At 37.6% G+C, this 25,281-nt stretch overlaps 1 protein-coding gene across 3 annotated transcripts in view; it reads left to right on the plus strand.

Annotated features, from left to right (window-relative positions):
* The window catches only part of Uhrf2 (ubiquitin like with PHD and ring finger domains 2), a 67,861-nt gene that overhangs the window by 4,660 nt on the left and 37,920 nt on the right, over positions 1–25,281 (plus strand). For all 3 annotated transcript variants that reach the window (XM_031390078.1, XM_031390079.1, XM_031390081.1), the window contains exons 2-3: positions 4,637–4,870; positions 20,840–21,099. In XM_031390078.1, the coding sequence (XP_031245938.1) occupies positions 4,637–4,870; positions 20,840–21,099 (494 nt within the window). The remainder of the gene's footprint in view (positions 1–4,636; positions 4,871–20,839; positions 21,100–25,281) is intronic.

Genomic DNA, 25,281 nt, shown 5'->3' on the forward strand with positions numbered 1-25,281 from the left:
GCCTGCCTCTGCCTCCCAAGTTCTGGGATTAAAGGCGTGAGCCACCACTGCCCGGCGATAGTGGCTGTTTTCAAAGAACTGGAAGGTTTTCTATGAAATAGGAAATGAGCATATAATGGGAGCGGTGTCATAGTCAGCATGAAGAAAGATGACTTTAAGTCTCATGTCAAGATATGCTTAGTGTTCTTCCACTGTAGCTTTAGATGATGCTGTCTCTATCACATTACAGAAGCGTCACTGAAAGCAGAATCACTGTCAAGTCATTCTTTTTGTTTTATAGAGTATTCCTAAGGTCTCGCTGACTCTTGGGCCTCAAGAGTAATGGAAACCTCTTCAATTCATATTTATACCCCCACCTACCAACCCTTTAGTCTAGGTCTCACTATGTAGCCTAAACTGACTATAGGCTTGGGATTCTCCTGCCTCATTGTGCCTAGTAAAATGCTTATCTGATTTGCCATAATACTTAATTTTACTTTAATATCTTGTCTGTCTTTATTTTGGGGAATGGACTAACATATTTGGATATCTTATGCTACTTTAGTTTTGATTTTCTACTTTAAAAACTTAAAATTTTAAAGTAATTGTCAGAATGTTCATTACACTGTTTAGGCTCTTTCAGAATTAGGGTGTTTCTTTTGGCTTGTCAAAGTGAAGGTATAAATGCACATTTTATTCTCTGGGTACGTCCTTTCCTTCCCAGGGCAGGTTTTGGACAGGAAGAATACCTTCTTCTTGCTGTTTCAGTTCTTTTTACATTTGTGTGCTGTGCTGTAACATGTTTGGAGGTCAGAGAATTACTTTCAGGAGTCAGTTCACCATGTGAATCCTAGGGATGAAACTCAGGTCCTCAGGCTTGACAGCCAAACCGTTGCTTTCTAATCTCTCTCAAAGCCCTGCCCCCTTATTTGAAACAAGTCTTTAAAATTTAAATATATTTTGATACTATTCTTTCCCTCCAAGTCCTTCCAGATCCAAGTCCCTCCTTAACCACCCAACTTTTAAGTTCTTTTTTTTTTTTTTAGGTTTATTTTATTTACTTTATGTGTATGAGTATACTGCAGCTGTACAGATGGCCATGAGCCATCATGTGTATGGCTGCTGGGAATTGAACTCAGGACCTCCGCCAGCCCTGCTCGCTCTGGCCCTGCTTGCTCTAGTGTAATTCACTGTAGTTGTCTTCAGACGCACCAGAAGAGGGCGTCAGATCTCATTTATGGGTGGTTATGAGCCACCATGTGGTTGCTGGGATCTAAACTCAGGACCTTTGGAAGAGCAGTCAGCTCTTACCTGCTGAGCCATCTTGCCAGCCCCAACTTTTAAGTTCTTTCTCAAAGACAAACCCTCCACAATCAAGAAAACAAAATAAAACCACACCCAAAAGAAAAAACAAATAAAACCACATAAAACAAGAAAAGAAAACCATAAAAAAAAGAAAAGAAACAAAAGTGCATTAAAAACCTGCAGTCTATTATATGTTGTTTAGCCACTTCTGAACATGAATCCTGTCCTGGAGTGGCTGATATACCCAGTGTTACTCTCTTGAGAAAACTGATTTTCCCTTTCACAGCAGTTATAAATGACAGTTCAGTTGTTAATCTTTACTCTTATGGTTGAGTTTCATTCATTCATTGATTTTAAAACAAAACTATCACATCAAAGTCAGACAAGACAAACCAACAGAAGGGAGAGAGTCCAAGAGAGATGGCAGGAGTTAGAGACCCACCCCTTCCTGCACTCAGGAATCCCATAACAGCACTAAACTGGAAGCCATAATATATACAGAGCCTGCTGCAGACCTTGTATACATTGCTTCAGACTGTGTTCATATGAACTTTGATGATGTTGATTTCAAGGGCTTTGTTTTCTTGGTGTCCTCCTCCTCCACTGGCTCTGAAATACTCTTCGTGCCTTCTCTTCCACAGGCTTCCCTGAGCACTGAGGGGAGGGATTTGGTGGAGACATCCCATTTAGAGCTGGGTGTTCCAAGGTTTCTTCCTCTGAGTAATGTCTGTCTATGGGACTATATTTGTTCCATTTGCTACAGGAGGAAACTTCTCTTGTCATAATTAAACAAGGGACTGACTAATCTATGATTATTGAAGAATATTACTAGTATATCTATACTACAGTTTTCCCCCTTATTTTAGACTAGTATTCTTTGGTTTTACTCTAGGTCTCTGGGCTATCTAGTTTTAGGTTCTTGGTCATCCAAGCAGTGTTGGTTTTTAGTTCTATATTATGGAGTGGGCCTTAAGTCAAATTAGATGTTGTTTAGTTTTTTCCAGGCGCCACCATTGCCCTAGCTTATCTTGCAGGCAGTCTATCATTGTTGTTGAAGGGTTTGTGGCTGGGCTGGTGTTTATGTTTTTAATATATTAACATTCCTATTTACATGAAGGTTCATTTGTTTACTGCCTTGGGGTACTGAATATGGTGTGTCTGTTGTTGAGGATTGAACCCAGGACTGCCTGCAAGCTACTTTGAGCTCGTCAGGTTAAATACATTAGCTAAGCAGTGAGATGTAACTGAGGGCCTGGCTTCTTTGTTCCCAGAAATAACAACTCTGAGACTTAATATTTCATGAATAAATGTCTAAGCCAAAAGCTTTGGTTTATTCCCTTATTAGCTCATACCTTAATTACTCATTTATTCTATTCTAAGTCTCACCATGTTATTGACTACCTCTCCTGCTTTTTATGCTACTGTTTCTGTTCTTGGGGGGCAAATCTCTCATGCTCTCTCATGCCTGACTATTTGCCAGAATCCTGTCTCTCTGTTGAATGTCCCTCCTTCTAATCCTGCCTCAGCTCATTGGACATAGGCTATTTATTGACAGGTGATGCTTTCACACAATACGTAAAGATTTGCTGTACAGTGAGAAGTACCTAATTTAATTCCTTAATTCCTTCACTGAAGCTTGTAAAATTCTTGATCCCTTGTTCTATTTAACAAACACAAATACTTATAATCCGTGGAATTGTGCTAGTTACGGTCTTGGATCCACCTAGTATATCTCACATTAGTGAGTTCATAATTAAAGGACAGCTGTTTTTCTCTGCCCTTTCTCTGTGGTTGAGTTCTTAAATATGTTCCTGTATCACACAGTTGTGAGTGGTGATGGCTGTTAGATGTAAGATTGGTAAATGCAATGCTTAAGCTAATATTTCTGAAGAAATAGTAGTTTTGATCTTTAAGGAGTTGAATTTTCTTGTTATTGTTATAAATGAAGTAGTCAACTGTTAATATACTTTATGAAGAAACAAAATAGAAGATTGCTTTCCTAGGACTACTGTAACAAAGTACCAAAATGGCTTAAAACTGCAGAAATTTATCGAAGTTGTAAAGGTTAGAATTGAAGGTGTCATGAGTAGGAACATGCTCTCTGATGGCTAGCTTTAGGGGAACTGTCTCAAGGCTTTTGTTTATGGGAAATAGTGTTTATTAGCTTGAAGTTGTTTTGGCTCCAATTACATGACTTTCTCTATGTGTCTTTTCCCATTATTCTCCTGTCCTTTCTGTCTCTGTTCATGTTTGTTTTTATCACGACACCATCAGACTAGATTAGAGGTTCACCTAATGAACTCATTTTAAATTTGTTACTTGTTTAAAGACCCTGTGTCCAAGCTGGATCATATTCTGGGGCATTAGAGGTTAGGACTCCAGCGTATGAGTGTGTAGAAGATCCAAGTTAATCCATAACAATAAATCTTAGATTACATCTAAAGACCCTATTTCTAGATAAAAAATAGGTCCTAAGGTAGGTACCCCATTCCGTTGGTGTTAGAAATGGATTTCCCTGAGTCTTAACATGTAACAGGTAGGGTCTCTACTACTGAGCTACACTCTCAACCCTTTGAGGTACTGTGGAGTAAGATTTGGGAGGTGGGAGTAATGGTGGTGGGCACGGATTAATTACTCCAAACCTTCTGGAAGTGTGGATGGTTTGCAAGATAGTAGTTGTGCTCTTTATCCGAGAACCCTAGAGGAATGGAATATATTTCTGAATTGTTTTTCAAAAATTTGCTTTGCTTAAAACGAATTTATTAATAGTGCTTCAGAAAGATAAAGTGCTTAATGACTGCTACTACATATGGGCTGTAAAAAAGTTAATAAAAACTCCTTGCTTTCAAAATTGATCTCCCCACACTTGTGAATTTAGGTACTGTTGACTAAAATAAAATTTGTTAAAAGAGCCTTGGTGTCATATACTTGTAATCCAGCACTTAGAAGGCTGAGACAGGTTTGAGGCTAGCCTGGGCAGTGGTGTCACACGCCTTTAATCCCAGCACTTGGGAGGCAAGGGCAGGCGGATTTCTGAGTTTGAGGCCAGCCTGGTCTATAGAGTGAGTTCCAGGACAGCCAAGGCTACGCAGAGAAACCCTGTCTTGAAAAACCAAAAAAAAAAAAAAAAAAAAAAAAAAAAAAGAAAGAAAAGAAAAGAAAGAAAGAATTCATTGAGGTCTAGAGAGGATGCTGATATTAAAAGCCACAAAACATTTAGAACCATTTCAAAATCATTAAGTTGTAATGTTGTTGATTTAATAGTTTATCTAGGATATTTAGACAAACTAAACATGTCAAAATAGTAAGTTTTGAAATAAGTACTTCAATATAGTTTCTATTCTTTTTGTAGTTGGAAAATGGATATACTTTATTTGACTACGACGTTGGACTGAATGATATAATTCAGCTGCTAGTTCGTCCAGACGCCAGTCTTCCTAGCACATCTAAGCAGAATGATGTTCAGGTTAAACCATCTTCTAATAATCCGCCTAAAGTAAAGAAAACAGCGAGAGGGGCATCTTCCAGCCAGCCATCTACATCAGCTCGCACTTGTCTTATTGACCCTGGCTTTGGACTATATAAGGTATGTTGTCTTCAGACTTATTAGTTGTGAGAATACAAATGTCTGTTTTGTTTGGGATGCTGTGAATAAGCAAGCATTGATTTCTTTTAAGTAAAGATTGCAGCTGTTCATGTTCTGTCAGAAGTAGTCTTTGAAAATTTACCACGGGGCTGGGGATAGCTTAGCTGGTGAGTGTTTTTCTTACAAATAGGAGACTCGTGGTTTGATCCTCAGTGCTACCAGTAAGAAAAAAAAAGTTGTAGTAGAAAAATGTAAATTGTTTATGTTCAGTTCAAAGAATAATAAACATACTTGTATAATTCCACCCAGGTGAGAAGTGGAATGATGCTAGCTAGCACTTTTTAAGGGTATTGCTTGCTCCCCCACCCCAAGGAAATTACCTACAGTGACTTTGTAATGCAAGTTTTTTCTTACTTCTTATGTATATTTGTCTAAACCATATGTTGTTTTATGTGTAGCTAGATCTCTTCCTAATGAAGTTCTGCTTCTCTTCAACGTTAATATTTCTGGTGTATATAGAGTATTTTATTCCTTCACATTATTACATTCTACTTTATTGACATGCTATCATATATCTAGTATATATTTACTAGATGCCTGGGCAGTGTTCCACCTTCTGTTTCTAACAATGCTGGTTAACCACTATGTATCCTGGTACACACATATTCTAGAATTTTAGAAATTTCTATTTTTTAAAAAAAGGTACTGATTGCTCATCAAACGTATGCTGTGCAGATTTTGTGTGGTTTTGTAGGTCTGTCTGTCTGTCTCTCCCTGTGCCCACACTGTTCTAAGCTCTGTAGCTCTATGGCAGTTTTTGATACTTCCCTTCTCCCATATCCCAAAGGTAACTCCTGTCTTTTTGTTTTTGTTTTTTGCTTTATGGCTTTCTATATATATGCAATAAAGATTGTTAGAATTATCTTGTATAAAACTACAAGTGACTACTGATATTTTAATTCTCTCTAGAGATCAGTTTATAGAATTCCTGTGTTTATGACTTTTAAATCCATGTACATAGCTCTACCCATTAGTTTATGAGTTTATGTTGTTGACATTGTTTAATGACTGTTTGACTTATGTCTGTCTATAACTGTATTTTTTATGCTGTTTAAATGGTCATTACTTACTGGTACATAAAAATTAAGTTGGCTTATTTATTGACTTATATCCAGAGTTTTTCAAATTCTGTTAGTAAATGGAAGGATAGTTTTTTTTTTTAATCCTTTCTAGTCCTTATAAACTCATTTTCTTGTGGGTAAATGGGTAACTAGTCCTAGCATTTTCAAAAGAAGAAATTGGTTGGTGAAACAAATTAAGAAAATGCAAGCAGAAATAATTTAGAAAGTATGGGTAAAATGTAAACATAAGAATAGCAGTAATCGAGAAATTAGTAAAGAGCTTTGCTACCAAGAAGTATGAGGCTTGTGTACCAGGTAGCTGTACTGGTAAATTGTTTCAGACATTTAAGGACTAGATAATTTTGATGACACATGAATTGACCCACAGCATAAGGAAAGAAGGAAGCTCTTTGTTGCTCCTTATATGAAGTGAAACACTATTACTAAAACATGACCAGAAGCAATTTGGTATCCTATTTGAAACACAAGTTATATAACAAGTAGAATTATGTATTAAGTGATAACTTGACAACATATGGATTGTCAGACAGTAGAGATAGTTATTAGAAAATGTTTTAGTAAAATTCAGTATTGTAATAAACTAATGAAAATTTACCCAGTATTAAATATTTTCTGCATTTAAATATACATTTGAGTCCATTCATGATTTTGAGTAAGTAAAATAGATGAATATCTTAAGCCATACTTGGCATCATTTTCAATGATGGGGAAAATCTAGAAACAGTATAAATTTGCTATTCCCGGTGCTGCAGTTACAATGACAACTGAGTTGTTTAGTTTATAGGGATTTCAAAAGAACTACCTCAGTTGTATTCAAAGCACTAAAAGCCAGCTTGTCATTTTATCTGCACTACCCTTTTGTTTCATCTCTTGTAGAAATCTGTCTTAGTTTGTTTTTGTTAATAGAGCAATGCAGAATAGGTAATGTATAGAGAGGCTTATTTTGGCTTTTGGCTGTGGTCAAAGGTTAATGAACTGTATCTAGTAGTGGCTTTCTTGCTAGTGTCCCCATGCAACACAAAAAGAGAGCTTATATGTGGTCTTTCTTGCTCTTATAAATTAAACATCTACAATTATTTATGAGAGATGAGTCTTGCTATGTTGCCCAAACTGTCCTGGAACTTCTGGGCTCAATTAATCTTTCTGTTTCAGCTGAAGTAGCTTACTTAGACTACAGACACACCATGCTTGCTTGAGATTCAACATTCTTCATATTCACCATAATAAGGATTGAACTCTAATATCAGCTTTGGAGGGGCAAACCATACTCAAACCACAGCAGTATGGTGCTCTGAATTTTTTTCATGTTGTTACTTTTAAAGTGGACTTATTTTAGAACAGGTATTAGTTATATTTTTTTATTGCTTTGACCCAGTACCTAACAAAGAATTGAAAGGAGGCAGGATTTGTTTTAACCTATAGTTTGAGACAGCTCTGTCCATGTTTGTTTGCACCTTGACAGAGCATCATTGCTGTGGAAAAGGAGTTTCTTCACTGTGTTAAGACAGGGCCAGCGTAAGGGGAGGTGTGGGCCCGACTATATTATTTATTTACATATCTCTATTTTTTATTTCTCACACCCCAAGTGACTTCCTGATTTAAAATCTGCTCCAACCCCTTAAGTTTTATAGTTTAAAGTTTATAGTAAAATTACAAAGAGTGTACAGGCAATTCCAATGTACCATACTCACAGTCTCTCCAATTAATGTCTTACAGTATGGCACATTTGTTAAAATAAATGAGCTACATTTCTTTAGGTTTTACTTAATATCTTTTTTTTCCCATTCCAGAACACACACACACACACACACACACACACACACACACATACACACGGCATCCCATCTCCTGTATTTATATATTTACGTACTAATTTGAGACTGTTTATCTCTGTAGCCTTTGCTGACCTAAACTTGCCATGTAGAGCAAGCTGCCCTACATTCACCTGTCATTCACCTGTCTCTGCTTCCCAAAGGCTGTGGTTAGAGGCTGTGCACCACTTGTCCTGCTAAAATTCTTCCTCTTCCTCCTCCTTTTCTTTTTTTCTTATTACTTTGAAAGCTGTAAGTCCTGGTCAAGCTTGTCTCTTTCAGGTTTTATCTCTTATTTTTCTCATTGATGAACTAAATTTGTTTTTAAGACAGACTATAGAGATGAAAAATAGTGCTTTTATATCTCATTTAGGGCTAGCATTGTGAACATGCTATTTAAATATACCTTGCAAAATGCATCAGTAGTTAATTTTGCGGATACTGTCGGTGAACCTTAGTCACCTGGCCAGGGTGCTGCTCCTCAAGTTTTTCCACTGTTAATTCTTCTGTCCCTCTTTTTCCATCCTGTGTTCTTTGAGAAGTCACTATATATAGCCTGTGTTGAAGGTAGAAGTTATGTATTACATTCCATTTGAGAACAGAATATAAAGAAAAATCCCTAAAAATAGGAGATTTGTCTTTTCTCACCTGTTTATATATTCAGTTATTTATAACAATATGCACTGATACTTAAGATTGTTCTAGATTGGCCAATGGAATCTTAGAAGTTTGTTTGTTTGTTTGTTTTAAATCAAACAAACATGGCCCTTGTATTTCCTTACTATACTGATATTGTGATGTTTCTTTCTGTTTGTGGTATTTTAAGATGTTTCAAAGTCACCTGCTTATTTCCTGCTTCAGTACTAAAATGAGTCATTCTCCACGGGGCATTGGTTTCTCTTCTCTCTTTTTCTTTCCTCCTTTTCAGTGTGTTTATGAGATTTTGTGGTCATGCCTGTATATGTGTGCATCTGTGTATTAAGGCCAGAAGCAGTATGTTTCTCATTTACTTTCAACATTATTCAAGACAGAATCTCTAACTTAGCCTAGAGCCCAGTGATTGAGTAGGCTGCAAGCATACAAGATCTGCCTGTTGTTTCCCTACCACAAGCACTGTAGTTACAAATGCCTGCCACAGTGCCCTCCTGCTTTTCATGGGTACTGGGGATCTGAACTTGAGTCTTCATGCTTTTATATGGGTGGCACTTTGCTAACTGAGCCATATCTCCAACCCCATACTGGTTTATTTGATTAGAGAATAATATTAGAAACAATAGTCTGTGATCTAGGTGTGCACATGGGCTCCCTCTTCATACCCGACCCCCCCCCCCCCGTGTGTGTGTCTCTGTGTCTCTATCTATGTGTAGGCCAAAGGTTGAGGTAGGTGTTCTATGTAGTCATGGTCTGTCTTTCTTTTTAACTCACTGAATTTGGAGTTCACTGATCCAGCCAGTCTGGGATTCGTTTGTTTCCATTCTCTCCCCCCTCACTTGTCTACCAGTGTTGGGGTTACATGCATGCATCACTTGCCTGGGTTTTTAACTCAGGTTTTAGGGATCTGAACCTAGGTCCTCATGCTCAAGTACTTTGCCAAGTGAGCCAGTTTCTCGGTCCCTGCAGGGTACTTCTTGTTCCTGGATTACCAAAGGCCCTGAGCTGAGCAAGGAACATTTTAAAAATAATATTTTGTATATGTATATAGTCACACATAGGAATTTTTGTGTGTGTGTGTGTATCTGAATATATGTTACTAGTGATGTCTATATTAAACTTTCATTATCTTTTACCTTTTAAAAAACTTTTTTTTTGTTTTTTAAATGTGTATGAGTACACTGTAGCTGTAGAGATGGCAGTGAGCCATCATGTATGTGGCTGCTGGGAATTGAACTCAGGACCTCTGCTGGCCCCCCATGCTCCAGCGTAATTCACTGTAGCTATATTCAGATGTACCAGAAGAGGGTGCATCTTGTGAGTGATCTTGTGGTTGCTGGGATCCGAACTCAGGACCTTCGGAAGAGCAGTCAGTGCTCTCCCCCTCTGAGCCATCTCTCCAGCCCAAACTTATTTATTTCTATTTTATGAGTAAGGGTGTTTACCTTGCATGCATGTGTGCTATGTGCATGCAGTGTCCTACAAAAGGCCAGAGGAGGGCATCAGAAACCCCAGCACTGCAGTTACAAACTGTGTTAAACCATTGTGTGTATTAGGAACCAAAAGCATGGTCCTCTGCAAGAACAGGAGTGCTCTTAACTGCTGAACCATATCTTCTGCTCCTTCCTTACCTGCTTTTTGAGAGATGGGTGATAGAGACACTATAGGCCTTTTTGTCCACTTGTATTCCTGTTTGTGTTGAAACAGATTGGAGTGGAGTGGAGGCTGGCCTTGAGCACAGATCCTCCTGCCTCTCCCTCCCAAATGCTGGTGTCACAGATGTATGTGCATTGTCACACTTGGTCAGAAGCTGCTGCTGTTAAAGGCAGTGAAGGAATAACTTATTTTCATAGAAGACTAGCAAACATCTATTTCTGTTTTCCAAACTATCCCAGAAGAACTAAACAGAACACTAGTTTTCTTGGCAGGGGTCTCTTCTTTTCCATGTTGTGGCTGTCCGCTAGTTCGTTTAGAGATAGTCTTCTCTATTTAATCTGGATTGGCCTTGAACTTGTCATCGTCTTGCTTTTAGCACACCCAATTCTGGTGTTACAGGCTCATTGTACTACCTTGCTTAGCTTTGTTTATAGCTTATATATTTCATGTTAATATATAGATGCTAAAAGTGTATTTAATTAACTATTTGCTGGAGGGCTAACATGGGTTTTTTTTCATTTTCAGTTTAAAATGAAGTTACTGTTAATGAATTTTTTAAATTTTATCTAATGCTTTAGAAGTACTTGTTTCTGGATAGTTAGTTCATTCCATGAATAATTATGTATTTAATAAACATTTACTTAGGTATTAGTATTAGGGACAGAGAAGTAAACATGATATTCTTTCCTTCCGCCTCAGAACTTCTAAGTGTTTTTGTTTGTTTGTTTGTTCGATGTTGTTTTTCGAGACAGGGTTTCTCTGTGTATCCATGGCTGTCCTGGTACTCACTCTGTAGACCAGGCTGGCCTCAAACTCAGAAATCTGCCTGCCTTTGCCTCCCAAGTGCTGGGATTAAAGGCGTGTGCCACCACTGCCTGGCTGAGGTAAACTCAGAATACCTTTAAATGCTACTAGTTTGGGTTAGAGGGATAGCTTAGCAGGTAAGAGTACTTTTGCAGAGGACCGGGCTTGGTTCCCAACTTCCACATAGTGGCTCCAATTCTAGGAGCTTGATGCTGTTTTCTGGCCTTAGTGAGGACTATATTTACATGGTGCACACAAAAAGAGGCAAACCACTTACATGAAAATAAACTTGGAAAACAAGCTATTGTCTTTATTTCTGAATTTCCTTTTTCTTGTAATGAAATTTTGATTAATTAGCATGTAAAAATTTTGTTTTTAAAAACTGAGAGACATCTGGGCATGGTGGTCTACACTTTTAATCCCAGAGGCAGAGAGAGGCAGAGGCAGGTGGATCTCTGTAAATTCAAAGTCAGCCTAGTCTACATAATGAGTTTCTGGATAGCAAGGGTTATATAATGAGACTCTGTCTCCAAAAATAAATAAACAAACAATTTACAATCTTCCCTTTATTTTGAGTTTTGGAGGAATCTATGTCATTTTGTTTTGTAAGGATTTTTTTCTAAGGGGGACAGGGTGACTGTATTGGGAATGTAACCTAAGACCTTGTGGATTTTTAGGACTTGATCTACTGCTTTGTGGCTCAGAAGCCACATCTTTGGTTTTTTTTCCCCACTGTTTGGACAGCAAAAGAACAAGTGAATTTTTAAATTAATTTTAAAGCTGGCATAAAGTTGAGTGATATGTGATCAGCTGTTCAGCTTTCTGCATGTCACTTTGAAGAGCTAGTTATTACCAATCCTATTTGAAGAGTCTGGAGATGTTTGAGCAGTAACCAGGTTTATCCATTCCCATTGTTCATTATAAATGTATTGAATCACTGAAACTAGGTTATGAAGTAAATTTATTTTCTGAAACATGAACTTTTGATACATGAATCAATGTCTTAGTTTGGGTTACTGCTGTGAACAGACACCATGACCAAGGCTGTTCTTATAAAAACAGCATTCAATTGGGGCTGGCTTACAGGTTCAGAGGTTCAGTCCATTGTAATCAAGGCAGGAGCATGGCAGCATCTAGGCAGGCATGGTGCAGCAGGAGCTGAGAGTTCTATACCTTTATTTGAAGGCAAACAAGAAAAGACTAACTTCCAGGCTACTAGGAAGAGGGTCTTAAAGCCCACATCCACAGTGACACACCTATTCTAAGGTGACACCTCCAAATAGTGCCACTCTCTGGGCCAAACATATTCAAACCACTACAATTGATTAATTCATTTTAGTTTGTGAATAAGAAAACTTTCTGTGACTCAAGTATGTTTTTATCTTTTAAATAGTTGTCATCCAGTCCGAATGATGTGTTTAAAATACTAAGCATTTAAATTTCGCTGAGGATGCAGCAGTTAATTTTTTTGTATATCATTTTATGTTCACTGGGGAATGCAGGAAAAAGAAATGATCAGTAACCCACGTAATGTGTTGATATTTTAGTATTTTCTGTCTCCTTTGTTTTTAGTACAATATAGCTTAATAATGACATGAAGAAAACAGCTTAATAAAATGCCACAAAGTAAATATTTCTAAACACCATCGAATTTCCAAATAGAATAGCAAATCCCAGCAATTCTCCATGTTGTTCTTCCTGATTTTTACACACACACACACACACACACACACGCACACACATTTGTATGTTTGTGTTTAAAGTGAGATAGTTTGTGTCCTTGGGAAGAACAGTGCCTTCAACTGCTAAGTCATTTCTCTAGCCCCTAACTCCATATTCTTTACTTAAGCCTATTACTTAAATATCTATAGTAATCTTTTCTGTGGTTTTCATACAATTTTTTCATTTATTTATTTATATTTATTGACTTTACATCCTGATCACAGCCTCTCCCACGGGATCCCCCACAGCCCCTCCCACGTTTCCCTCTCCCCTTTTCCTTTGAGAAGGAAGAGCTCTGCATCCCCCCACCCCCCATATCATATCAAGTCACTGCAAGACTAGGAACATCCTCCCACTGAGGCCAGGCAGAGTGGTCCAGTTAGGGAACAGGATCTACAGGCAGGGAACAGATTAAGGGACAGTCCCTCCTCCAGTTGTTGTGGGACTCACATGGAAGACTTAGCTGCACATGTACTACATATGTGCAGGGGACCTCCTAGGTCCAGCCCATGCTTGCTCTTTGGTTGGTGATTCAGTGTCTGGGAGCCCCCAGCGGTCCAGGTTAGTTGATTCTGTTGGTCTTCCTGTGGAGTCCCTATCCTCTTCAGGTCCTTCAGTCCTTCTCCCAACTCTTTTAAAAATCTTTGCAAGCTGTGTCTAATGTTTGGCTGTGGGTCTCTGCATCTGTTTCTATTGGCTGTTGGGTGGAGCCTCTCAGAGGACAGTTGTGCTAGGCTCCTGCCTGCAAGCACAACAGAGTATTACTGATAGTGTCAGGGATTGGTGCTTGCCCATGGGATGGGTCTCAAGTTGGACCAGTCGTTGGTTGGCCATCTTTATACAATTTTTAACAACTTACTAATCTGCTTATGCAATACTAATTTAGCTGTTTCTGAGTTTTATGTGAATGGAAGCATATTGCATTTTTAAAAATTTGTATTACAATGAAATACAAAATAAAATGAGCCTTGTTAGAGTTGGAGAAAGCCATGTTCTGAGTTTCACTCTACATTTTAGTTATATGTGTTTTTTATGTTATACAGGATGGCAGGTATGTGTGTATGTGTATGTTCATGTAGCTGTGTGCAGGCGCCATGGCACATGTGTGCATGTGTGGGGAACAACTTCAGGTGTTAGTCTTTCCTTTCTGTCTTCTTTAAGACAGTCTTTTTATTGTTTGCTGTTGTATACCCAGGCTGGCTGGCTCACAAGATTCTAGGAATTCTCTTGTCTGTTTCCCCTGTTACCATAGGAACACTGGGATTATAGACCTGTGCTACTGTGACCAGCTTTTATGTGGGTTCTTGATAATTAATCTCAAGTCCTCATGACGGCTCACCAAGTCCTCTCCCCAGTCCTTTAACTATATGTCTTTTGAGAACAAATATGTTTCATGTCTTTACTATTTTGGAAAAATGGAAATGATTTTGTATTATAATTATTAAAGGAAGTAGATTATATAATCAAAACCTACTAATATTTACTAAGCAGATGATGGAAAGATTGCTATGTTAAATGAGTCAGCATTAGATATGTGAAAAGACAGTTTTCAGTTTGTGCACATTACATGCCTACTGGATTGGATTTACTCAATTGTATTGGTAGGTATGTTTCAAAACCGTAAAAATACAAGGCTGGGACAAGATAACTTGTTTAAGATTATATGTTTGAAAAGTTTGAATACTGAATTATCCACAGAGCTGTGTTTTCCACAGAACAAAGGACATGTTTAGAAATGTGTTTGATGATCCAATCTACTTGGGAAGTGAAGGCAGAAGGAATAAGTTCAAGGCCAGTCTGACTTTTCCATCATAGGTTTCAGACAGCCTGGACAATGTAGTGAGTTGTGTTTGCCACCCTTACCCTCCAAGACAAAGAAGAGAAGAAAGCAGAGAGTAAGGCTTGGTAGTTCTAGTCTGTAACCTCAGGTACTCAGGGCTGAGGCTGGGAAATTGGAAGTTCAGGGCCAGGGCACATAGTGAGGTCTTGTCTTAAAATAAAAAGTTTAAAAAATGTTAATTTTGTAGTTCAGTAGTCAGTAGTTGTCTAGCATATGTGAGGCCATATGTTCAATACCTAGTATTGGAGAGAGACGGATCCAGAGCATGCTTGATGAACAATAGTCCTTCCAGTATTTGCTATTTGATATTACCTAAGTTTTAGTTACCTTGCTTCTCATGCTTCAGCTTTTGTACCTTTTTAAATGTGCATGATCTTTACTATATGTGAAGGTTTTATATGTGTATATATATATACATATGCATGTATATGTATATATGTGTGTGTATGTGTACATCTATGTGTATGGTTTGTGCTTGCTTATTTTCTACTTTCTGAGATAAAAACTCAGTATGTAACCAAGGTGCCTTGCACATTTTGTACCCCAGTATTGAGAGTACTTGTTTTATAAGCATACACCACAATCATGCCGAGTTTACATGTAGCCTTTGTATATTTTCTTTCAAAAGACAGTTTATTTGTAATCCCAAACCATACTGCTTATTTTTATATACAAATTTATATATTTTTTAAACATATGAAGTATGTATATTCTTTAATATTTTGACACTTATAAAGAAATCTTGCTTTCTGGGAGAGACTAGACTGCCTTTCCTAAAGCTAGTGAATTCCTTTTTTTGTTTTATGAATTCCTAGAAATAATACGCTGTCAGAGAGTATATCTTTAATATACAACAGATCAATTCTGAGTTCATACCCTAGTCACATCTCTTATCTCTGTCTCACACATTAAAACAGTATTCTTCTGATCATCCATGGCAAGGATGTCATGTCAGAAAACTAGAGACTTTGCAAGTAGCCTGAAGCCCATTGGGACAAGTTCACACTATCTAATCTTAGATTGTCTGGCCTGGCCTGGCCTGCTTTGCCTTCCTAGGGAAGACAGAGTAAAGGTTCTTGGGCTACAATTTCCCCTCGTTTCTTCTGCTTCTGTTTGTTTGTTTGTTTTTCTCAGTGTATCCCTGGCTGTTTTGGAATGTAGACCAGGCTGACCTCAAGCTCAGAGATCTACCTGCCTTTCCCTCTTGAGTGCTGGAATTAAAAGCATGCATCACCACCACCTAGCTCTTATGCCTCTTGACCAAACCCATTGCTTTTGCTATGTGAACTGAAACATTAACATTAACATCTCCTTTTTGGGTTTTAATTCTATAAATTAAAATCATGTGAATATGTATAATTTGAACACTTCCAACCATACACTATCTTCTTTTTGTCACGCTGTATCTTCACATTGACTTTTTTGAAACAGGATCTTACTATGTAACTCAGACTGGCGTCAAACTCTTACGATTGTTCTATCTTAGCCTCTCTTGGGCTGGGTTTACAAGAACATGCTGCCAGATGGCCACTCTTCTGACTAATACTTTCTATTCTTAATTCGTCATAAGTTACTTAGAAGGGTACCATGACAGTATCCTGGTTTTATATTAATTTTATGGTATAGTATTTTTTGATCTGAGCTGCCATCAAAACCCAGGCTCTACAAAAGAGTTTCATCTCTTACAGGCAATTCAATGTAATTCTATTTAAATGTTTCTTTAGCATGTTTATGTAGCTGGGCTTTACTACTTTGTGGGATATTCTTTCTTTCACCCTTTTCCCACCCTTTCAACCTCCTGACACCAGATAAGAGAGAGCAAAGTATATAGAGAAAAAAGATATCCCAATATAAAGTCAGCAGTCAGAAAGAGGAGGATGTTATCAATAGACTACTTGCTGCTGATTAGGGGCATTGAGTTTCTTGGAGCAAGTTTGATCTTTGCTGTCAGGATATCTAATTTCTTCTTGTTTCTTTGCACAAGACTACTTAACAAACAGCAACCAACAACCCCAAAACCTCTCAGGGCCTTTGCATTTATATTCCCTCTGAAAAGTCCCAGAATTCCTAATATCAAAGAACTGCAGAAATGTATCTGCAGCTGGCAAAAGCATGCCCTTGCTAGAGCATGGTGCAAATCATAGTCAGCTGCTGTGACAATCTAAAGCAGCCCATATTCCACACTTAAGAATTAAAACAAAAACACACAGATGGGCAGTACACGCCTTTATCCCAGCACGTGCGAGGCAGAGGCAAGTGGATTTCTGAGTTTGAGGCCAGCCTGGTCTACAGAAAGAGGGGTGGGGGAAGGGGGAGAGAGGGAGAGAGAGAGAGAGAGAGAGAGAGAGAGAGAGAGAGAGAGAGAGAGAGAGAGAGAGAATGAATAATATTTCTGTGTTTTTAAAGAAACCAAAACTTGACAATTATCACTACATATCTATATTTTTTAACAATGTATTAGAATTTAAAAGCACCACCAGCCACCTTTTTGTTTGCAGTAAATGGTATGCTAATAAAACAATAGGATAATAAAACTTGAGTTTTAGATTTACATATTCAAATGACAATCCCTACTTTTATGAACTAATACATTTTATTTTAGATTATTCTAAATAGTAGCCCTACATGCTGGCTTCTTGCATATTTCAGCATTTTATTTTGACTGCATACCGATCCATAGTAAAGTTTATATTTGTGTAGGGATTTTTTTTTTTTTTAACTTTTGTTTTTTGAGACGGGTTTCTGTGCTCTTCCTATATAGCCTAGGCTGTCCTTGAACTTGGGATTCTCTAGCCCGGGCTTCCAAAGTGCTGAGATTACAGATTCTACCACGCCACCCCACCCTTCAGGCTGAAGGTGTGTTTCTGCTGCTGCTGTTTTAATATCAACCATATAGTGCATTCCCTATTACAATGATATAAGTAGAATACTAAATGAAATACTATGTTTTGGAGTTCTGTGAGAAAATAGTAACTTAAGTTTATTCTTATCTTTAGCATTGATTATTTTTGTTTGTTTTACTTTTTTGCTTACAAGAGATTGTCTTTAAATTTATCAGTTACTATAGTAGAAGGAATAGGCCTGTATTCATTTAATATGTAAATAATTTATGTAGTAGATAGCATGTCTAGTTATGATTCTTTGTTATACATAACCTACTTGATCGTTATTTTATCAAAATAGTAGTTGTTTCTCTCTCCCTTCCTCCCATCCTTCTGTTCCCCTCTTCTAAATGCTTTCTTCTGCTGCTGCATTAAAGCATATCTTTCAAGCTATTTCAATGCTATGGTATTCACTATGCATACTGCCTTTGGTTGAATGTTGCACCGAGATGAAAATTAATGTTTTTGACTTATTTGTGCTTTCTCCTTACTGTGTTATTTTGGTGATTTGAAACTTAAAAAAAAAAAAAAAAAACTTCAAATATATTTCTGAGCTTATCACTTTAAGTTTATATTTACCTATTTTGTCAGATTTAACAAACTTCTTAGTATAATGGCAAACCCCACAATTTTTGGGGTCAAGATGCTTTCAGCTCTCTGGATTTACATCTTAATTAGCTTTTGCCTACAATAAGCTAACAGTGCCTTTGTTTCTTCATAAAGAAGTAAGTAATAGGTTCATTATGATTAGGCAAACCTATGTAAAGAACATTGCATATTATGTGGCACATGTGGGTATATATAAGTGCTTTAGAACATACTTTCATGCTCTACCATCTGGGTTCTGCTTTGCTTTCTGTTGCTGTGATTATAAACACTCTGATCAAAGCAATTTGGAAAGGAAAGAGCTGACATGGCCCACATTTCCAGGTCACAGTAACCGACTGAGGAAAGGTGGGACAAGAACTCAAGCAGGAACTGTGGGAAAAGGCTGCCTAGACTCATCACTAGCTTTCTCTCTCTCTCTCTCTCTCTTTCTCTCTTTCTCCTTCCCTCCCTCCTTCCCTCCCTCCCTCCCTCCCTCCTTCTCTCCTTCCTTCCTTCTTTCCTTCTTTCTTATTTTTTTAAATTTTACTTATTCACTTTACACCTTGCTCACTGCCCCCTCCCAGTCTCCCCCTCCCACAATCCTTCCTCCATCCTTTCCCCTTTTCCTCTGAGCCAGAAAGGGTCCCCTTAGGTATCCTACCTCCTACCCTGGCACATTAAATCTCTGCAAGGCTGCGCTTCCTCTCCCACTGAGGCCAGACAAGGCAGCCCAGCTAGAAGAACATATCCAACGTACAGGCAACAGCTTTCGGGATAGCCCCTGTTCCAATTGTTCAGGACCCACATGAAGGCCAAGCTGCACATCTGCTATCTATATAAGCAATAAACACCATATGGGGAACCCTAGGTCCAGCCCATCTATGTTTTTTGGTTGGTGGTTCAGACCCTGAGAAGTCCAAGGTTAGTTGACTCTGTTGGTCTTCCTGTGGAGTTCCTATCCCCTTCTGGGCCACAGTCCTTCCTCCTATTCTTCCATAAGAGTCCTCAAGTTGGGCCGGTTATTGGTTGCCCATTCCCTCTGTCCCTCTGCTCCATCCCTCATGCCTGGATTTCTTGTAGACAGGATAGATCTTGGGTTGAAAGTTTTGTGAGTGGGTTGGTGTCTCTATTTATTGCTCTTGCCTGGAGGTGGCCACTTCAGGTTCCACATCCCCAATGTAGTGAATCATAGGTAAGGTCACCCCCTTCCCAATTGATTCTTGGCCGCCTTCCTTATCCCAGGTCTCTGTCTCCTCCTGGAGATGCCCCGTATCTCCTCACCCCTGTCAGTCACAGATTTCCATTCATTTTCATAGCCATCTATCAATCTCTCTTGCCCATCCCCACACCTGATCCTTATCCCCCATTCCCCTTCCAATGCCCCACTCTCCCTCTCTTCTCCCTCCCTCCATCTGCCTTTTAGGATTATTTTATTCTCCCTTCTAAGTGAGATTCAAGTTTCCTGGCTTGGGCCTTCCTTCTTGTTTAGCTTCTTTGGGTCTGTGAAGTGAAACGAAACATGGTACCTCTATTTTATGGCTAATATCCACTTATACATGAGTACATACCATGTATATGGTATGTCCTTTTGGGTCTGGGTTACCTCACTCAGGATGATATTCTCAAGTTCCATCCATTTGCCAGGAAAATTCATGTTGTCTTGGTTTTTGATAGCTGAATAGTATTCCCTTGTGTACATGTACATTTTCTTATCCATTCTTCAGTTGAGGGACATTAAGGTTGTTTCCAGTTTCTAGCTATTATGACTAAAGCTGCTATGAACATAGTTGAGCAAGTGTCTTTGTGAGATGTTGAAGTTTCTTGTATACCCAGGACCTTCCTATCTAGGGATAGTGCCTCCCACAGTGGGCTGGGGCCCTCCTATATTAGTCATCACATAAATTTCTTCAGGTCAGTCTGATTTAAGCAATTCTTGGATTGAGTTTCCTTCTTCCCAGGTGACTCTAAGGTTGTGTCAAGTTTACAATAAAAATTAGCCAACAAAGGAAAAAGCTAGATTGATGAGATGGTCATGTGTTGGTGATTTCAGATTTTCTTTGTAAGGACATGGGGGAAAATGTTCAAGAGATTTCTCTCTTTCCCTGCAGAAAACAAACAAACAAATAAAACTGTCTTCCTCTTAACGATGTCCTCACATTTTTTAGAACTTTTGAAAACTTAACCTGTTTCTTAATTATGATATATTAATGTTCTAATCAATGTTTTCTGTTTGTAAAAGTCATTGATTAGTTCTGGATCATTACTGGGCTTCTGTTTTGTATCTTATGCCTCTCTCCTTGTTTTATCTTTTGTCCTTTAAAGTGGTAAATGAGTGTATTTGCCAAGCAAGTTAGTAATCCGTGGCAGAGCTCTTTCCAGTTTTTATACATTAGTTTAGCTGACTCTTTCTGTTGTTCTTTATGAATAATTCCTTCACTTTCAAGTTTTATTTTCATGTAGTATTTTTTTGTTGGACTGATTGCATGTTATTTTTAGGGTTATAAAGAAATGAATAGAACAAATTGTCTCAATTATTTATGTTGTTGGTTTTGTAATGGTGGCATTCTTAACACGATTCCTGAGTACATAATCATTGTTTTTATAAGTAGAGCATAGACATGGGTGAGGAAGAACTAAAACATCTACTTCACTGAAGGAAATTGGGACAAAGTTTAATTATATTAGTAAATACCAAGATTAAAATAGTATAATATAATCTAAAAGAATAATTATGATCTAATCTGTAATCATTTCAAACATGAGTAGCAACAAATATTGTTTAATAATAACTCTCAAATAATTTGAGTTATATTAAAGTTTTTGAAGCAATAGATGAAATTAAGCTTCATTAACTAATTTTAAACTTTTTTTAGGTAAATGAATTGGTGGATGCCAGAGATGTCGGCCTTGGTGCTTGGTTTGAAGCACATATACATAGTGTTACTAGAGCTTCTGATGGACATTCACGTGGCAAAACTCCACTGAAGAATGGCAATTCTTATAAAAGGACTAATGGAAATGTAAATCATAATTCCAAAGAGAACACAAATAAATTGGACAATGTACCCTCTACGTCTAATTCAGACTCAGTTGCTGCTGATGAAGACGTTATTTATCATATCGAGTATGATGAGTAAGTGCTCATATTATTGAGGACTTCGTGTTTTCATGTATAGAAGCGAAGCTTTGCATTTCAAGATTATTTTGAATAGTTTTCTGAAGAAATCAATTGGCGGTCATGTTCAGTCTTTGTTTCTGTGTGTATAGAGATTGTTACCCCAACAGTAAGGGCCCTTTCCCTGTCAGTCATCTCTGGCTTAGAAGTGGCTTGTTTCTAGTCATCCTACTATTGGCTGTTTTAGGATGTTCAGGTTTCTATTTGTCTGTTAGGTTTTGGCTATATTTAATTTAGGAAACATTGTAATAACTATAGGAATAAGGCAATAAATACTAAAATCTGCTTTTAATTGAGATAATTTATATACATCTTACTCATTTAAAGAAAATAACTGATTGATTTTTAATATATCCATAAGATTATACATTATCACAAAATTTAGAACTTTTCCATCTTTCTCACTCCCAAATAAGAAATCTCACAAATTGACAGCCTTGCCCCTGTCTCCGTTTCTGGATAAAGTTATGTTCTGAAATATTATGAGGGATCTTGGCTTCAAGAGCCTAGATTCTAACACTAAATTTTTGTTACTAAATATCATGGAACAAGGCCGGGCATGGTGGCACACACCTTTAATCCCAGCACTTGGGAGGCAGAGTCAGGTGGATTTCTGAGTTCGAGGCCAGCCTGGTCTACAGAGTGAGCTCCAGGACAGCCAGGGCTATACAGAGAAAACCTTGTCATGAAAAACAAAAAACAAAAAACAAAACAAAACAAACAAAAAAAAAGTTGTGGAACAAAAGTTATTGGCACCCACAAATATTAAGCACTCAGAAGCTTTTTGACATATGCTATGAACACAAATCTTAGAATTGGTTGTGCATTTTTATAGTACAAAATGGTTATAAGAAAACTTAGTAGACAGGAAATTGGGGGGCAGTGGCTGGAAAAGGGAAAAGCAGAGAGCAGGAAGGAGAGAACGAAAATGGCCATGGTCAATTTCTTGATGAAACAGCAACTTCCACCCTGCTAAGCAAAATGCTCAATGAACAAAACTTATTTTGCCCCAGGTTTTGAGAGTCACAGGTTCATAGTTCCATGCATCCTACAAAGAACTTGAGGAGCCAGGATGGGGCATGACCGTGAGAGTGATGCCAAATGGGACACTCATAATCACATAGCTTATTATTAACCAAATTTGGATAGGAAGATTAATTTCAGAAGATTCCTTGTCTTTCTATCTTGTGTCCACATCAATAAAATTGAGCTTATTGTTAATTGGTATTCAGAAAATGAACCATTCTAGTATTCTGGAGCTTTCCTGTATTAAGGCACAGAGTTAGAAATAAGATGTTGTTCACTTTCATTACAGAGTGTGGCATTTATTCCCCAAAATAACATAGTCTCATTTATAATTTTTTTCCTTTTTTTTATTGGATATTTTCCTTATTTACTGTCTTTGAGGTTCTCAGATAAATGGGGGAAATTCCCTGATTACAGTCAAATATCCAATGGGACATCTAAAAATCCCTTAAAATAGATGCCTTAGTAGTGGCATGCTCTATGACCATCTTTCGCCCAAATCCCTGTGTATTAGGCAATCATGTCCTACAGCCCTTGCATGTGTGAAGGACTTCATGTTCATGTAGATAACTAATAATAATAGATGTTACTTTGGACAAAAGTTCCTTCTGTGTAGTTTTTGCACTTTAAAACTTCTAGTCTTATAGCAATACTATGCTGATAGTATCAAATTTCTTCTCATGGAGACATCAGTGTACTTCTGAGTACAATATGAACTGAAAAGTGTTCAGAATGGCTTTGTGGAATTCTGCCATATCATGAGTATTTTTAAAGCCCAACAAGATACAGAGAGAGGGTTGAAATGGTGAGCAAGGGTTAAGTTCTCCTTCCTTGAGGCCATCTTACCACAAAGTATGCAGTTTCAATAAGGAGACATGAATTACTATCACTATAGTCATTTTAGCATGGTTTTCATACAAAACCGATTTTAACCTATTTTCAAGGATAGTCAGATTTTCTTTTTGAAGAAAAACACTGTTTTTGTGCAGTTCCTCAGTAGAATCTATAAAACTTATAGAACCTAGGAAATAGAGAAGAAAAAGTTGTTTCAGTGGTACAAAACAGAAGGCTCTAAATTTTATACCACTGTCAAAGACATGCTTTTTAACAAATGTTGGAATTTAACTTACAGCAATCAAGATAAAAATTCATTTAAAATGAGGTTCATTATTGAAGTGAAAATAAATAAATCTACATTACTTGCACAAGTAAAATACCCAGTCATTTTTAAGTAATAAATGAAACTAAAGAAAACAATAAAAATTGAGAAAACTAAAAAAAGAAGAAAACTTAGTAGAGGGTCTGGAAGATGGTTCAGGTTAGGAGAACTGACTGCTCTTCCTGAGGACTCAGCTTAGTTCCCACAGTCACAACTGTCTAACTATAGTTCCAAGGATATCCAGTGCCCTCTTCTGGCCTCTGTGGATGCCAGGACTGCATGTAATGCACAGACATACATGTAGCCCAAACATCCATACACATAAAATAATAATAATAGCAACAATAATAGTAGTAATAAAAAAAAATTTAAAAGAGAAGGCAACAACAAACAACTTGGTAGAAACTCATTTTCAGGATATCTGGAAGCAACAATAAACACCTTTAATCTTTTCTGATCCCTGTGGATTGGGCTAGCTTACCAATACTACCCATCTCAAATGAGCCATCATTCTACTTTAATCATAGTCCTTGGTAATAGAACCAACAGTGAGAACGCGCTTGGCTAGGACTACTAATATAGGTGAAGTGGTGTTAGTGTAGGAGGGTCTGGAGTTGGGGCATCGAGATGATGCGTAGTCTCTGGATTTAATGAATGCTGTGGCTGAAAGCATGAAGATGTGTTACTAGAGTGGTAGACTTAGCTTAGCTTTTGCCAACAAGTAATGTTTAAGTTCTTGAAAGAGTCTTATCTTAATAAAAAACAATGTGTATGGATGTTTTGCCTATATGTATGTATGCAAACCACTTCTGTGCCTGGTGCCCACATTGGCCAGAAGAGGGTGTCCTTGGAAATGGACTTAGAGACAACGAGTTGTGAGCTGCAGTGTTGGTGCTGGGAATCAAACCCAGGTTCCTAGTCACCCCTCCAGCCTTGAGGTTTATCTTTTGATAAACTGGAAAAATAGCTAGGAAAGCTGCTACCCTAGGTTTTATTCTGTCCAAGAAGTATTATCATTTGGCAAAACGTGTGATACAAAAAAGCACAGATAGGACTTGGACCTGAAGCTTTAAACATAAAGTAAGCCAGTGCTTATTCAATTTTACAATTTTAGAAGTCTTTGAAGGTGGTTTAGGAATAACACTACCCAGTGGATAGGGCCTGTATTTTATTTTGGTGTTAGAACACAGAACAAACCTTTCATATTTATTTAGTTGAGGCTTTTTTTTTTTTTTTTAATGTTGAAAACTTTTTTGATTAAAATCAATGCTGGAAAATAAGTTAAATTAGTGGTTCTCAACCTGAGTTGTGACCCTTCGGGCTTGAACAATCTTTTCACGAGTTGCTTAGGGTCATGGGAAAATACAAATGTTTACATTATGAATCATAATGGTAACAAAATCACAGTTATGAAATAACAATAAAAGTAATTTTATGGTTGTGGGTCACTATGAGGAACTGTTAGGAAGATTGAGAACCACTGGTCTAAATCAACATGCATAAGAAATCTACAATAAATTTTACATGATAGAATTAATTGCTTCACCTCTGGCAGCTTAAACATAGTTATATAGCTGGATTTTTTTGGGAAACAAAAGATACCAGAAACTTAGTGGAAGATGTCTTTTACAAATTCTCTTTAACAACATGTGAAGTATGGTATATGCTGTATAAAATAATGAGATCCTGTAACAAAATCCTTGGTAGCAGAAGGCTGGTGGACACATGGAAGATGAGTTACGACGTAACATGAAGAGAGCAATAATTTTTCTTAAAGCTTTGTGGCCATTAGAAGAATGAATTTTAAAGTAGAATAACTACCTCTTGACTTTAATACATCATCAGACAAGTTCATCTTTGGTGGAGAATGCATTGAAAAGAATTACTCTAAGCTGGGCGGTGGTGGCACACGCCTTTAATCCCAGCACTTGGGAGGCAGAGGCAGGTGGATTTCT

This window comes from Mastomys coucha, unplaced genomic scaffold, assembly GCF_008632895.1.
Source record: "Mastomys coucha isolate ucsf_1 unplaced genomic scaffold, UCSF_Mcou_1 pScaffold21, whole genome shotgun sequence".
Taxonomy (NCBI): domain Eukaryota; kingdom Metazoa; phylum Chordata; class Mammalia; order Rodentia; family Muridae; genus Mastomys; species Mastomys coucha.